The sequence below is a fragment of the Leucoraja erinacea genome, chromosome 35, assembly GCF_028641065.1.
Source record: "Leucoraja erinacea ecotype New England chromosome 35, Leri_hhj_1, whole genome shotgun sequence".
NCBI lineage: Eukaryota > Metazoa > Chordata > Chondrichthyes > Rajiformes > Rajidae > Leucoraja > Leucoraja erinaceus.
In genome coordinates, this window is record NC_073411.1 from 4745751 (window position 1) to 4762311 (window position 16561).

Consider the following 16561-nt stretch of genomic DNA (forward strand, 5'->3'; position numbering starts at 1 on the left):
GGGGCATAAGATTACTGCCTCGATCTTGGAAGAAAAATCTGCTTGATTAATTTTACCGTCATGGCAACACAGGCTTGACCTCAGAATGAAACAATTACACTTCACTATTTTGAGTTGACTAACAAAGAATCAGTTCTTCTATAGTCCCCATCACTGAGTGGGGGAGGTGGGCAGGGTAAGAGGGAAACCGTTTCTCAGTCACTTCCTGGCGAGGATGCGACTATTCTCCGAGTTGCGTCTTTGCCCCCTCCCCTCACGGCTTACCAACTGGATTGGCGCGGCCTTTCCTGCCGGAGACCGACCAGAGCTTCAGCGGCGGTGCAGCACTGGATTCCATCGCGGAGCGGGCGATGCCTTACCTGGGATCGTGGAGCTGTGGTTTGCGGGGCTTCCAGCCGTGGGCGGCACTGACTTCGCCATCACAGAGTCACTTTGGTGCCCTCCCTCACAGTGGGAAACTTTGAATCCGCTGTGTGGGGATATTCATGTTAAAGTCTACCATGTGTAGTGTTCTTTTTTTTATTTGTATGGCTGTATGGTAACCCACATTTCACTGTAACAATTGGTGCATGTGACAGTAAAAGTGAACTTGAACTAGAACTGAAAGTGAGAACAGGTCAGATTCAAGATTCTTATAGACGTGACCCCTTCCCTCTACTTTTCCGAAGCATACTTTCTCACCTCTTTAGTTTTGTTGAGTTTATCGTCACGTGTACCGAGGTACGGTGAAAGCTTTTGCTGCCTGCTAACCAGTCAGTGGAAAGACAATACATGATTACAATCTTGCCATCCACAGCGTACAGATAAATGCTGGTGTTGGAGGTTTAGAAGAGTGGAGCGATTGTAATGGGCGCCATTGGTCCAGGAACGCTGAGGCCCTGTACAAGATGGGACAGAGCCAGCTGTACTTTTTCAGAAGACTCCGCTCTTTCAATGTCTCCAGTAAGATGCTGCAGATGTTCTATCAATCGGTGGGAGCCAGTGCCATCTTCTTCGCTGCTGTATACTGGGGCACGAGGACGTCAATAGGATTAACAAACTCATCAGGAAGGCCGGCTCCTTCCTGGGGGCGGAGTTGGAGTTGGATTCACGGGAGGTGGTCTTGGAGGGGACGATGCTCCTCAAGCTGCGGAGCATCCTGGACAATACAGCTCACCCCCTCCATGACACTCTGGTCAACCTGAGGAGCACCTTCAGCAACAGACTGGTTCCACCAAGATACAGGACAGAATGCCACAGGAGATCCTTCTTCCCTGTGGCTAACAAACTGTACAACCCCCCCCCCCCCCCCCCCTTCTGTCGTGGGGTAAACTGAGACTGACTCCCCTCCCCAATCCTTTCCACTCGTCACTTTAATTTTATGTTTCATGTATCTTGTGTTTTATGACTGTCGGCAGATAAATTTCCCTCCTGGAATAAATAACTTTCTATCGTATCTTATCTTGGGAGGAAGATCTTCCAGCATTTATCCCATAGCCTCTCTGCCTGAATGATCCTCATCTCGCCACTCAATGACTCTGCTTCCACCATTCCTTCCTGCATTGTAATTCATCTTCCCTCAGATCCCCTCGAAAAATCTCTTGCCCCTCACCTGGAATACCTAGATGTCCTCTAGTTTAATCTGTCTCTGATACAGGTAAAGCTTCCTGCAGTTATAGGGTCATACAACATGGCAGCACGGTGGTGTAGCGATAGAGCTACTGCCTTTACAGCGCCAAACACCCAAGTTCAATCCTGACTACGGGCGCTGTCTGTAAGGAGTTTGTACGTTCTCCCCATGGCCTGTGTGGGTTTTCTCTGAGACCTTCGGTTTCCTCCCACACTCCAAACACGTGCAGGTTTGTAGGTTAATTGGCTTGGTATGTTTAGAAAATTGTCCCTAGTGTGTGTAGGATAGTGTTAGTGTGCGGGGATCGTTGGTCAGTCAGCGTGGACTCGGTGACTGAAGGGCCTGTTTCCATGCTATATCTTTAAACTAAAGCATGGAAACAGGCCCTTCGGCCCATCTTGCCCATGACGATGAAGTTGACCCTGTAATTTTACCACAATCATATCCCCTCATAAGTTCTCCACCCCAGGAAAATAGTCCCAGCCTCGTCAGTCTCTCCTCATAATTGATATGTTCCCTCCCAGGCAATGTCTGGACAGAGTGGATGTGGAGAGGATGTTTCCATGAGTGGGAGAGTCCAGGACCAGAGGGCACAGCCTCAGACTAAAAGGACGTACCTATAGAAAGCAGATGAGGAGGAATTTCTTCAGTCAGAGGGAGGTGAATCTGTGGTATTCATTGCCACAGACGGCTGTGGAGGCTGCCATTGGGTATTTTTGAGGCAGAGATTGATAGGTTCTTGATTAGCAAATAGGCAACGTTTCAAGCCAAAACCCTTCTTCAGACTGAAGTCTGAAGAAGGGTTTCGGCCCGAAACGTTGCCTATTTCCTTCGCTCCATAGATGCTGCTGCACCCGCTGAGTTTCTCCAGCACTTTTCTCTACCTTCGATTTTCCAGCAACTGCAGTTCCTTCTTAAACCCTAGGTTCTTGATTAGTAAGGTCGTCAAAGGTTATGCAGAGAAGGCAGGAAATAGCGTCGAGAAGGAAAGATAGATCGGTCATGAATGAATGGCGGAGTAGACTGGATGGGCTGAATGGTCTCCATCTGCTCCTATGACGTATGGACTTAGGAAACTGGAGAACCCGGATGAAATCCACGAGGCCACAGGGATAACATTCATACTCCACACAGACATGACCCAAGGTCAGGGTTGAGCACGGGTCTCCGGCGCTGTGAGGCAGTGACTCTACCAGCTGCGCCACCGTGCCGCCCTTCAATTTTCAGATGTGGGAACTGATTGTTGGAATGATTACCAAAGTTGGGGCTGCTATCAATGAGACCTGGAGGATATGGTTTTTAATTTGTGAAATTGTGGAATGATTTGGATGTGGAAGTCAAGCAAACCACAAACATTACTCAGTTTAAGAAGAAGTGCAAAAAAATTATTTTCCAGACGTATAAGAATGAGGAAGGGCTGTGATGACAGTCAAATTTTAGTTTATTGACACAGTGTGGTATTCGCATTGTACATAGAATTTGGAAAAATGTTTATAAGCTGTATATATGTATGTTTGCACGCGTGCATATGCGTGTATATATGTATGTATGTATGTATGTGGCTTATGTATGGATATCTGTATGTATATGTTTGTGTTTCTTCTTAGCCCTCCCACCCCCCCTCGGTCATGGCTGACCATGGGTTCTCCAGGGTTGGAGGATGCCAGTGCATGACTTTGTTTAAGTAAGTAAGTAAGTAAGTATGTAAGTTTATTGGCCGTATTCACATACAAGGAATTTGCCTTGGTGCTCCACCCACAAGTAACAACATGACATACAGTGACAGTTACGAATGACTCGGAAAACACTAAACATTAATAATAATAAAATATTCATGATAAAACACCATTGATCAAGAATGTGATGTAACATGGGGAGACTGGTGCATAGACAACCAACCCAACGGTCCTTGACAGATCTGGGTCAGGATCCAGTGGCATGGCGAGTCCAAGACGAGCGGAGACCCTTTTCGGCTGCAGCCTTCATCCGCCTTCCCAGCCGTTGTGACGCTCCACTAAGGTCAGCCATCGTCCTCCGCCTGTTCCACCATTGAGGTCTTGGTTGGATTGCTCCTTGTCAGAGACCTCCCCCCCTCAATCTCAAATTGATCTCAGGACCCCACAAGCTTCTCCACCACGACAAGGTGACAATCGACGGAGAATTGTGTATGTGTAAATATATATGGATATGAGATCAATTTTGTGAATGAATCGATGAGTATCAAAGAAGGGGTAGGAATAAATAAGTGTATACTTCCTCCTTCTCCTTTTCGAACATGTAAAATTTAATTTGAGATGTTTATGAGAAGTTATTCAATGTGTATCGGCTTATTGTTCATTTCATTCTTTTGTTATTTTGCTTTGTTTTTAGCTTTTTATATTTTACATGTACAAAATAAAATATATATTGCTACTACTACTACTAATCCTTAAACTGAATAATTACGCTGAGTGTGTGCAGAGAGAGCTGGCCATTACTCTTTGGTTGTCGTTCCCATCTGCCGTGCCAACATGCCCCACCTGTTTAAGTACAGAAGGTCACATCGTCTATCTGTCGTATATCATTCGGTTGGTGCCAGAGACTTGAAAGCTTGTGCACAGCCTGTTGTCGGTGACACATTAACACATCCGGGCCTACACAATGTGGACTGATAAGCCTGCTACATAAATAGTGCACTGATAACAGTGCAATTGAGCTAAAAAGCCTAAAGAAACAGCTCATAGAATTGGACTGAGTCATAGAGTGATACAGTGTGGAAACAGGCCCTTCGGCCCAACTTACCCATGCTGGCCAACATCTCCCAGCTACACTAGTCCCACCTGCCTGCGCTTCATCCATATCCCTCCAAACCTGTCCTATCCATGTACCTGTCTAATTGTTTCTTAAACATTGGGATAGTCCCAGCCTCAACTACCTCCTCTGGCAGCTTGTTCCATACACCCACCACTCTTTGTGTGAAAAAGTTACCCCTCAGATTCCTATTAAATCTTTTCCCCTTCACCTTGAACATATGTCCTCTGGTCCTTGATTCCCTTATTCTGGGCAAGAGAGTCTGTGCATCTACCCGATCTATTCCTCTCATGATGTTATATACAAAGGGTGAGGAACATTGATACATGCAGATTTGTAGGTTAATTGGACTGTGATTAAGAGTAGCAGATGAGAAAGGTGGATAATGTAGAACTGGTGAACGGGTGATCGATGGTCGTCATAGACTCGGTGGGCTGAAGGGCTTGTTTCCACGCTGTATCTCTGTAATCTCTGAACTAAGAGAGACTGCAAATGGCCCCTGAAACAGCCCATAAATCAGAGAGTACTCTGTCACCGAGCTGTTTGGGATAAACCGTGACTAGGACACTTGCCATCATTCTCATTCGCTGTAAGGTAGCAACTCTACCGCTGTGCCACCGTGACTGTAGCAGACCGGATTTAAGGCGTTCCATAACTGGCCTCTCAAAGCGTTTAACGATGGTGGATGTCTCTTGGTGCGGGTTGGTGAGTTCTGACGATGAGGGATTTTGTCCGACAAGCTGGGCAGTCTGCTCCGGGAACCACGCCACAGGATCCATGGAGTGCCTGCAGGATGTTCCATAGAAACATAGAAAATGGGAGGTAGGCAAAATTGCTGGAGAAACTCAGCGGGTGCGGCAGCGTCTATGGATAGATGCTGCTGCACCCGCTGAGTTTCTCCAGCAATTTTGTCTACCTTCAATTTTCCAGCATCTGCAGTTCCTTATTGAACATAGAAAATGGGTGCAGGAGTAGGCCATTCGGCCCTTCGAGCCAGCGCCGCCATTCAACATGATCATGGCTGATCAGTGCCCCGTTCCTGCCATCTCCCTTGATCCGTGCTGACCACCACCCGCTGGACCTGTGGTCAAGGGCTTTGGACCGGAGGAAGGTTTCCGCGAAGGACAGGGGGTTGCGGCAATGTCCAGCTCACTGGCACACCGACAGCATTGGATACCGACTACAGAATCTGGTTTCAGGTGCTGGCAGCTTGTTTGTCACGGCCCACCTCGAAACAAACGCTTCACCTTTCTCCCCGGAGGATGAAACCACGTCGCAGGTGGCAAATTAATTAAAACCTTGGCAACCAGGACACCGACAACGAGTCTGAAGAACAAAGCAACAAGTCAGCAGAGCCTCCCTGTAGCTCCATCCCACCTTCACCTCCAGGGAGCACGAACACAGGAGCTGCTTTAATGCTGAAACATAAACTACTGCAATCGCATTTTTTTTTGTTGGGCATTTGTTCAGGGCGACTTGTTTCCACCCTCCCTCTGTGGAGTCAATGATGCCTTTGTCTGAGAAACTGCAGATGCTGGCTGCAGAAATACACCCAAGGTAGGCACAAAATGCTGGCGTAACTCAGCGGGACAGGCAGCATCTCTGAAGAGAAGGAATGGGTGACGTTTTGGGTCAAGACGGGTGGTGTGAAGTCTGAAGAAGGTCTGAAACGTCACCCCTTCCTTCTCTCCAGAGATGCTGCCTGTCCCGCTGAATTATGTCTATTGCCAGAGAAGGTAGCTGAGGTAGGTACTATAACAGCATTTGAAAGACACTTGGACACGTACATGGGTAGGGGAGGTTCAGAGGGATATGGGCCAAATGGGAGTAGCTTAAATGGGACATCTTGGTCAGCATGGACGAGTGGGGCCGAAGGGCCTGTTTCCGTGCTTTATGACTCTACATGGAAATCCCGAATCACGTGGGCAGTTCCGTTGGGAACACTTACATGTTCTGTATGAAACTGTTGGCGAAATGCAGCAAAATAACGTCGCAGTTGGAACGATCCGGTAGAGGAGGCACTCTAACAATATTTAAGACATTTGAACAGGCACTTGGATTGGGAAGGTTTAGAGGGATATGGGCTCAATGTGGGGACATGGGACTAGCTTGGATGGACATCTTGGTTGGCATGGACAAGATGGGCCAAATGGCCTGTGTCAATACTGTATGGCTCTGTAACTCTAAATCCCACGATGCATTCTGAAGTGTTACATCTTGGGGTCCATATCCATCACTCCCTGAAAGTGGCAACACAAGTAGAGAGAGTGGCAAATGGGCATCTGGTATTCTTGCCTTAATAGGTTGGGGTTTTGAGTATAGGAGTCAGGAAGTCATGATGCAGATTTATAGGAATTTTTTTAGGTGGCTTGTGTGCAGTTTTGGTTGCCCCATTGCTGGAAGGGCGTTGAGGCTATGGAAAGGGTGCAGAGGTTTACCTGAACGATGCCTGGATTAGTGGTATGAGCTAAAGGCAGAGGTGTTCTCTGGAACACTGGAGTACGGGGCAAGTTTTAATTTTACACAGAGGGTGCCTGGAACGAGTTGCCGGGGGTGGTGGTTGAAGCAGGTATGATGGTGGGATTTAAAACACTACACGGATATGCAGGGAATGGAGGGACGTGTATTATGAACAGGCAGATAAGCGATGGTCTTGGTATCATGTCCGGCACAGACCCTGTGGGCCGAAGGGCCTGTTCTTGAGCTGAACCGATCTGTGTCAATGTTCCAAGTGATTAAACTGATGGTGTTTTCCAAAATGGATCCTCTAGTTAGACAGAATGGGAGGAGGATATTCTCGTCATGTTTCCAACTGTTGTTGAGCTAATCCTCTTAATTTATTCAGTGCCATATCAAATATCAATGTGGAAAGAATGTACCATCTGTTTGAATAATCTGTTCTTGACGGCGATCATGAACACTTTTATTTAAATCAAAAAATGTATTCAATTATTAAAAATAAAATTTACAATACAATATTGAACAGAACCCACCATTGTAATGCAAGACAAACAAATATACTAAATAGACTTCTATACAACTATGTTACAATCCTTGTCAAGGATGCATTCAACCCCCCTCGTTGCCCAGCTGTCCGTCATAGCCACTGTTGGGGGTGCCTTCTGAACTTTGTTTTAGCACAAACCCATCGATGCACAGTGTCGCAGCGGTAGAGTTGCTGCCTCACAGCGCCAGATACCGGCGTTCGATCTTGACCACGGGTGCTGTCTGTACACAGTTTGTCTGGAGTGGGTCGTATTAACGTTAATTTTTCATCTGCCTGCCAGCACCTGTTTGCAAGACTTAGAGAGAACATCTTCCTCAGCAGTGATGGTGACAGAGGGAAGCATTGAAGGGGAGTTGTGCACAAAGATCTTCTGCCCTTGTGCCCGGGTCCCTCTGTCTCAGCAGGCTGAAGGCATCATATTTAAAAAGTAGACGCAAAATGCTGGAGTAACTCATCTCCTTGTGCTGCCTGACCCGCTGAGTAATGCCCCTGTCCCACTTAGGAAACCTGAACGGAAACCTCTGGAGACTTTGCGCCCCACCTAAGGTTTCCGTGCAGTTCCCGGAGGTTTTTGTCAGTCTCCCTACCTGCTTCCACTACCTGCAACCTCCGGCAACCACCTGCAACCTCCAGGAACCGCACGGAAACCTTGGGTGGGGCGCAAAGTCTCCAGAGGTTTCCGTTCAGATTTCTTAAGTGGGACAGGGGCATTACTCCAAAGAGAATTGTTGCCTGACCCGCAGTGGTAGAGTTAGAGAGATAGAGTGGTACAGAGCCTGGGGCCCGGGTTCGCTCCCGATTACGAGTGCTTCTCTGTACGGAGTTTGTACATTCTCCCCGTGACCTGAGTGGGTATTCTATGGAATCTACGGTTTCCTCCCACACTCCCAAGACGTGCAGGTTTGTAGGCTAACTAGCTTTGGTAAAATTGTAAGTAGTCCCTAGTGTGTGTAAGATAGTGTAAGTTTGCGGGGATCGCTGTTGGTGCAGACTCAGTGGGCCAAAGGACCTGATTCCACGCTGTATCTCTAAATTACATAAAAACTAGGCCGAGGAGGTCAAGTCAATGGATATTTTTAAGGCAGATAGATAGATTCTAGATTAGTACGGGTGTCAGACGTTATGGGGAGAGGGCAGGAGAATGGGGTTGCTAGGGAGTGATAGATCAGCCATGATTGAATGGCAGAGTAGATTTGATGGGCCGAATGGCCCAATTCTGCTCCTATCACTTATGATATTTATTAAACTAAAATCTGAACATTGCATGTTTGTTTCAGAGTGAATATCTGAAGCTGGCATTAATAAATTAGTTGGCTTTTGCGACCACTTTCCAGGAAATTCAATCCACACCATAATGGAAAATATTGGATAACGTGCAAAATAAATAGAAAATGGAAATTAAAAAAAAAACACAGGCATGAGCTGCATAGCATTTGGGACACAGAATTGCTTAACACTTGATATTAATCTCTTTCTGAATAAAAATCTCAGACAAATTGGAACTGCTCCTACCAGCTTAAATATTTATGTCCTCTATCATTGGTGTATCATGGGTGCAGAGTTTGCCTACTATAAAATACACAGCTTTTAGTTTTAGAGATATGTTGTGGAAACAAGCCCTTCGGCCCACCGAGTATGCACTGACCAGTGATCACCCGTACACTAGTTCTATCCTACACGCTAGGGACAATTTACCAAAGCCAATTAACCTACAAACCTGCATGTCTTTGGAATGTTAGAGGAAACCGGAGCACCCGGAGAAAACATCACGTGGTCGCAGGGAGAACGTGCAAACTCTGTATAAACACATCAGCCGTAGTCAGGATCGAACCTGGGTCTCTGGCGCTGTAAAACAGCAACTCAACAATGTGCCACTGTGCCGCCCTCTCTGTATGGTCTTTATATTTAGAGACAGTTTAGTTGAGAGTATTGTCACGTGGATCGAAGTACAGTGAAAAGCTTTTTGTTGCATACTAACCAGTCAGTGCAAAGACTATACATGATTGCAGTCATGCCGTCCACAGTGGGTGGATGGGAGCTGAGGAGTTATGTTTGCAATGAAAGACTATTTTAGAGAGATTTTAGAGTCCAATGATCACCCGTACATTCGTTCTATCCTACTTCCTAGGATAAATTTAGAAAAATATATCAAATGCTGAAATATAAACCTAATGTTTAGATAAGTGTATCCCAAAAGCAATAGACAGTATGTTATAAAAAATTTTAATACAATATAGTTCCTTACTCATCCAGAAGAAATCAAAGTGAAAACTATTTCTTTAAATTTTCCTCACATATTCACTGGTCTCTTGTAAATGCCTTCACACAAGTACGGACGTCCAAATGTTAGTTCCCCTCGCTTGGCCCTTCCGCTAAACCTGGTTCCACATTTTGAAGCAGTGACTCTCAATTTAACAAAAAAGCTCTTTATATAAATAAATACCTTTCCTCCTGTTGAGTCATAGAGTGATATCGTGTAGAAACGGGCCCTTCGGCCCAACTTGCCCACACAGGCCAACATGTCCCAGCTGCACTAGTCCCACCTGCCTGTGCTTGGTCCATATCCCTCCAAAACTGTCCCATCCATGTGTACCTGCATAACCATTTGTTAAACAATAGGATAGTCCCAGCCTCAACTACCTCATCTGGCAGCCTGTTCCATACACCCACCACTCTGTGTGAAAAAAGTTGCCCCTCAGATTCCTATTCAATCTTTTCCCCTTCACCTTGAACGTATGTCCTCTGGTCCTCGATTCCCCTGCTCTGGGCAAGAGACAAGTGCATCTACCCTATCTATTCCTCTCATGATTTTGTACACCTCTATAAGATCATCCCTCATCCTCCTGCGCTCCAAGGAATAAAGACTCAACCTCTCCCTATAACTCACACCCTCCAATCCTGGCAACATCCTCGTAAAAATCATTCAGTTTCTTTTGAAAATCGCGATAAATTGTCCCTCTGGCAAAATGAAATCACAAACTGCTGGAGTAACTCGGTGCATCAGGCAGCATCTCTGAAGACATAGATAGGCGACGTTTCGAGATTGGACCCCTTCTTCAGTTGCCACAGATGCCAGAAATCTGAAATAAACAGAGAGTGTTGGAAATTATCAGCAGGCCAACTTCCACCTGTGAAGTATTCATGTTACAATGCTGCACTCTGTTTCTCTCTCCGCAGATGCTGCCTGACCTGCTGAGTGCTTCCAGTATTCATAGCGGTTATTTTGCATTGGTGCTTCCACTGTTAACAATTAAAAATTGATTATGCAGGAAGGAACCACAGATGCCGGTTTAAACTGAAGATCGACACAAACTCAGTGGGCCAGAGAGCATCTCTGGTGAAAAGGAATAGGCGATGTTTTGGGTCAAGACCCTTCTTCAGACTGAGATTCAGGGGAAATGGAAACGAGAGATATACAGATAATGAGAGAAAATTGATTGACTGAAATAGGCCCAACGAATCCACGCCGACCATCGATCTATGTTATCCTAGTTTTTCATCCACACCCTACACATTAGGGCAATTTAGACAGGCCAATTAACCTACAAACCTGCATGTTTTGGGGGTGTGAGAGGAAAACTGGCCAACCTGAGGGAAACAGGGAGAACCTGCAAACTCCACACAGGCAGCACCCGAGGTCAGGATCGAACCCGGCTCGCTGGTGCTGTGAGGCAACGGCTATACCCGCTGGGCCTTTGCGTCTCCGTTAAGCTCAGTGGGTCGGGCAGCAATAGATAGACAATGTGTAGGGTCAAAGCTAAAGGCCTATCCCTCGCACCCCCACCCCCTACACTCCCCACCCTCTCCCATCCACCCCTGTACACCCCCACCCCACCCTCTCATCCACCCTTACTCTACACCCCACCTACCTCCCCATAGCCTCCCACTCGCTCCCCGTACCCCTCGTCATCCACTCCCCTTTGCCCCCTTGTGTTACTCCTTCTCTCTGCCCCCTTGCCTCTACCCCTTCTCCCAGTCCTACCCCCCCCACCACTGCACCTCCCCCCTCCCTTTCCCCCTCCTCTCCCCCATTCCCCACTCCTCTGCCTCCCCTCTCCCCCAACCCCCCCCCTCTCTCCCCCACTTCTCCCAACTCCCCTCTCTCCCCCTCCCCCTCTCCCCCCTATCCCCCCCTCTCCCACTCTCTCTCCCTCCCCCCCTTTATCCCCTATCCAGATCCCTTGCCCCTCTCTCCCCACCCTCCCCTCTCCCACACACAGTCCACTCCCCGCTCCTACCCCGCCCGGTGGGCCGGCGCTGGGGCTGAATGCTCGGAGCGCTGGGCTGGGCTGGGCTGGGTTACGCTGATCTGGGCCGATCCGATCAGATCACTCATGAATGGGAGCGGGGGTCTGGAGGCTGGGACGCCGGCGTGAGAGAGAGTGAGTGTGTGTGTGAGAGAGAGGAAGAAAGAGTGAGGAAGTGTTGGTGTGTGTCGGCGCCGCCGCTGCCGCTGGAGCCGGAGCTGTAGCCGGACCCGGAGCCGGAGCCAGAGCCGGAGCCGCGGCGCAGGTCGGTCCCGTCTCCCCCCCCCGGGAGGAGGCCGGTCCGCGGTTGCCACACAGGGAAACAACGGGAGACGCTCCGATCCGCCCCGACAACCATGGCTGGAGGTTTAGCCACGGCTTCCACGGTCACCGCGCTCCTATATCTGCTGACTGCGGCCTCGGGTGAGTGGACACGGCCTCGCCGCCTCTCTTGTCCTCCCTCTTACCCATCCCTCTCACCCACTCTCTCCCTCTCTCTTGTCCTCCCTCTGAGTCCCTCTCTCACCCACTCTCTTACCCACTCCTCCCTCCCTCTCCCCCCTTCCCTTCTCCCCCCCCTCCCTCTCTCCCCCCCCTCCCTTTCTCTCCCCCCCCCCCCCCCTCTCCCCCCTCCCTTTCTCTCCCCTTCTTCTCTCCCCCCTCTCCCCCCTCTCTTCCTCTCCCTCTCTCTTTCTCTCCTCTCCCCCTCTCTCTCCCCCCCTCCTCCCCCTCCTCCCTCCCCCCCCCTCCTCCCCCCCCCCCCCCTCCCCCCCCCCCTCCCTCCCCCCCCCCCTCTCCCCCTCCCCCCCCCCCCCCTCCCCCCCCCCCCCTCCCCCCTCCCCCCCCCCCCCCTCCCCCCCCCCCCCCTCTCCCCCCCCCCCCCCCCTCTCCCACTCCCCCCCCCTCCTCCCCCCCCCTCCCTCTCCCCCCCCCCCCTCCCCCACCTCCCCCCCCCCCCTCCCCCCCCTCCCTCCCTCTCCCCCCCCCCTCCTCTCCCCCCCCCCTCCTCTCCCCCCCCCCTCCTCTCCCCCCCCCCCCCTCTCTCCCCCCCCCTCCCCTCTCCCCCCCCCCTCCCCTCTTCCCCCCCCCTCCTCTCCCCCCCCCCCTCCTCCCCCCCCCCCCCTCCTCTCCCCCCCCCCCCCTCCTCTCCCCCCCCTCCCTCTCCCCCCCCTCTCCCTCTCCCCCCCCTCTCCTCTCCCCCCCCTCTCCTTCTCCCCCCCCTCTCCTTCTCCCCCCCCCCCAATCCCTCTCTCCCCCCCCCCATCCCTCTCTCTTCCCCCCATCCCTCTCTCCAGGGTCACTCTAGGGGGAGTTCTGATGGAGGAGGTGGACAGGATTACGAGAGGGGCAGAGAGAGGCATTAAAAGCTGAACTAACTCAGCGGGACGGGCAGCATCACTAGAGAGACCCTTCCCCAGACTCGACCCGAAAAGTCGCCCATTCTTTCCCTCCAGAGATGCTGCCTGTCCCGCTGAGTTCCTTCAGCATTGTGTGTGTATCTCGGTGTAAAGCGGCATCTGCAGTTCCTTCCTGCACATGGAGAGGCATTGGCAGGCCTGGATCCAAAGGTTATTCCCGCGTTTGGGCGTAGATTAAAGGTGAGGGGAAGGATGTTAGAGGCGGCATCGAAATATGTTTTTTCAGGCAAATAATTAGTAAAATAGAATAGTTGAAAGGCTTGGATAGAGTGGGTGTGGAGAGGATGTTTCCACTAATGGGAGAGTCTAGGACTAGAGGTCATCGCCTCGTAATTAAAGGACTTAATCTAATGGACAGCAGGAATGGGCTACTGATTTTGGATGATCAGCCATGATCATATTGAATGGCGGTGCAGACTTGAAGGGCAATTGCCTTCTGCACCTATTTTCTATGTTCCTAAACTAGTGATGGTCGGCATGGACTAAGGGGATCGAAAGGCCAGTTTCCATGATATTTTTCAATCAATCCAGCAATAGTTGGAAATTAAAATGTTAATTTTACTATTCACCTTTACATATCCCAAGAACTGTGGTCCACGTGAAGCTGCAGGGAATGCGGAGGGGGGGGGGGGGGGGGGGTGTGGATATATGGATAACGTACAGGTCCATATGAGGAGGCCTTGGCATTGTGTTCAGCACAGCCATGTGGGCCGAAGGGCCTCTTCTTGTGCTGTGCCGTTCCACGTTCCTCCACTTGTCATTAAATGTAGAGGCCCCAAATTGTGAAGGATTGGACAAACTTGGGCAGTTTTCTCTCAGATGCATGACAGTTTTAGGGAGACCTGATCTAAGTTTTGCAACATTGTTGAGATCATGAACAGAGGCAGACTGGCAGAAACTTTATTCCCAGGGGGGAGGTGTAAATACGAGGGGAATGGCTTTACTGTCAGAGTGGGAAAGTTTAAAGTGGATGTGTGTGGGCCGAGATTTTATAGACAATAGACAATAGGTGCAGGAGTAGGCCATTCGGCCCTTCGAGCCAGCACCGCCATTCAATATGATCATGGCTGATCATCCCCAATCTGTACCCCGTTCCTGCCTTCTCCCCATATCCCCTGACTCCGCTATCTTTAAGAGCCCTATTTAGCTCTCTCTTGAAAGTATCCAGAGAACCTGCCTCCACCGCCCTCTGAGGCAAAGAATTCCACAGACTCACCACTCTCTGTGAGAAAAAGTGTTTCCTCGTCTCGGTTCTAAATGGCTTACTCCTTATTCTTAAACTGTGGCCTCTGGTTCTGGACTCCCCCCAACATCGGGAACACGTTTCCTGCCTCTAGTGTGTCCAAGCCCTTAACAATCTTACATGTTTCAATGAGAATCCTCTCATCCTTCTAAACTTCAGAGAGTACAAGCCCAGCTGCTCCATTCTCTCAGCATATGACAGTCCCGCCATCCCGGGAATTAACCTTGTGAACCTACACTGCACTCCCTCAATAGCAAGAATATTACGTGTTCAATTTTACAAGAACACCGAGATGGGTGGGTTCCTGGAGCAATCTGTCAAAGGTGGGGGATGGGAGGCACGGTGACGCAGCGGTAGAGCTGCTCCCTTACAGTGCCAGAGACCCAGGTTCAATCCTGACCACGGGTGCTGTCTGTACGGAGTTTGTACATTCTCCTCGTGGGTTTACTCCGAGATCTTTGGTTTCCTCCCACACTCCAAAGACGTGCAGGTTTGCAGGTTGATAGGCTTGGTATAAATGTAAAACTGTGCTATTTGTGTGTAGGATAGTGTTGATGTGCAGGGGATCGCTGGTCGGCACGGACTTGGTGGGATGAAGGGCCTGTTTCTATGCTGCATCACTAAACTAAAACAAAGATGACAGTGGCGTTTAAGAGGCTTATTTTTTAGGAGACTACAGGAGACTAGGCTGTTGCCACATGGTCGCTGGAATGTCGCCCGTGTCCTCAGTCGCCCAATAGGTTGTAGTGTCTTTCTGGTCGCCGCTGGATTTTCAACGTGTTCAAAAAGTTTTTGGCGATGGTGGGTTTGATGGCATTAAGCGTAGCTTGACTTCTCCTGATGTAGGTGTTGTCGTAGGTTGTCGCCCGGTGACGTGGGTTGTCGCCCGGTGCTGACCGGTGAATTCCATTGGCGACTACTTACGTCAACCAGCGACAGGTACCGGCGACTGAATTGTCTTCAGTTGTCGCCGACAGGGTCGTAGCTTGTGGACGTAGGTTGACTTTGGTTGGCGTAGATTGTTGCCTGTGTGGTCGGAGGTTGTCGTAGGTGTGGTCGTAGGTGGACGTCCTAATGGGTCGCCGGTTGACGGTAACTTGCCTTAGACGGGTCCCGTCACCGTTTTTTCGGTGACCTGCTACGACTATGACAGTCGCCCGCATTCACCCATAAAAATCGCCTCAGTGGGACAGGCCCTTTGTGGAATGTGTGTGAAATGGAGGGGTATGGATCACATACATGCAAAAGGGGATTGATTTAATCTGACCTGTTTGGTATAGACATTGTGGGCCGAAGGGCCTGTCCCCGTGCTGTACTGTTCCACGCATTGGCCACAACGGGGACAGCAGAGATTCTCTGGGTAAATCGGTGTCACTCATCCCGACGTTCTCTCGCCCATGTAAGGACGTGTAAGTCGGGAATGCAGGGTGGCGAGTGGGGGGAGCGGGATTTAGAATGAACATAATATTATAATCACTTCCATTTGATGTGCACGGCAAGAAACCTTTTGCAGAAAGCGGAGGTTAGGAGGCGTTTTGTGTGGCTGAGAAGGAAGTGAGTTTCGACTGTTTACGGGAGAGTAACGCTGGTCACTCACTCGCAGGAAAACCCGCCTGATTCCCAAATTATTCTCGTCGTTTATCACTGACTTTTGTCGTGTCGATCTGTTGTCACGTCTGCTGTTCTGGCTGAGCTAATGGGTGTGATTGTGTTCTGCCATCGTGTGTGAGCATGATTGTTTTTCTTTTTAAAAATAATAGAACAGAATGGAAAATGTATGCTCTCCTTGGGAGGGAGGGAGGGAGCCTCCCGAACCATGGAACGACGTTTAATTTAATTTTTGCCCATGAGCATGTTGCCGTCTTCCCTTGAACGACTTGCCCTTTGCGGCACAGTAGCGCAGCAGGTAGAGCTGCTGCCTCACAGCGTCAGGGTTCGGTCACGGCCTCATGTGTGTGCAGCCTGTACAAGTTTGCACATTCTCCCCGTGAGTGACCGCGTGGGTTTACTCTGAGTGCGCTGGTTTCCTCCCACGCCCCAGAGACGTGCGGGTGTATAGGTCAACTGTCCTCCGTAAATGTTTCCTTCGTGTGTAGGGAGTGGATGACAAAGTGTGTCCTCCCACATCCCAAAGACGTATGGGTTTGTTAAACAATAGACAATAGGTGCAGGAGTAGGCCATTCGGCCCTTTGAGCCAGCACCGCCATTCAATGTGATCGTGGCTGATCATCCCCAATCAGTACCTC

General features: G+C 49.8%; 1 protein-coding gene across 1 annotated transcript in view; it reads left to right on the forward strand.

Annotated features, from left to right (window-relative positions):
• The first annotated feature begins 11639 nt into the window (after positions 1-11639).
• The window catches only part of LOC129713272 (disintegrin and metalloproteinase domain-containing protein 9-like), a 64181-nt gene continuing 59259 nt past the window's right edge, over positions 11640-16561 (forward strand). The window contains exon 1 of the mRNA XM_055662208.1: positions 11640-12076. Coding sequence (XP_055518183.1) covers positions 12010-12076 — 67 coding nt within the window. The 5' untranslated portion in view covers positions 11640-12009. The remainder of the gene's footprint in view (positions 12077-16561) is intronic.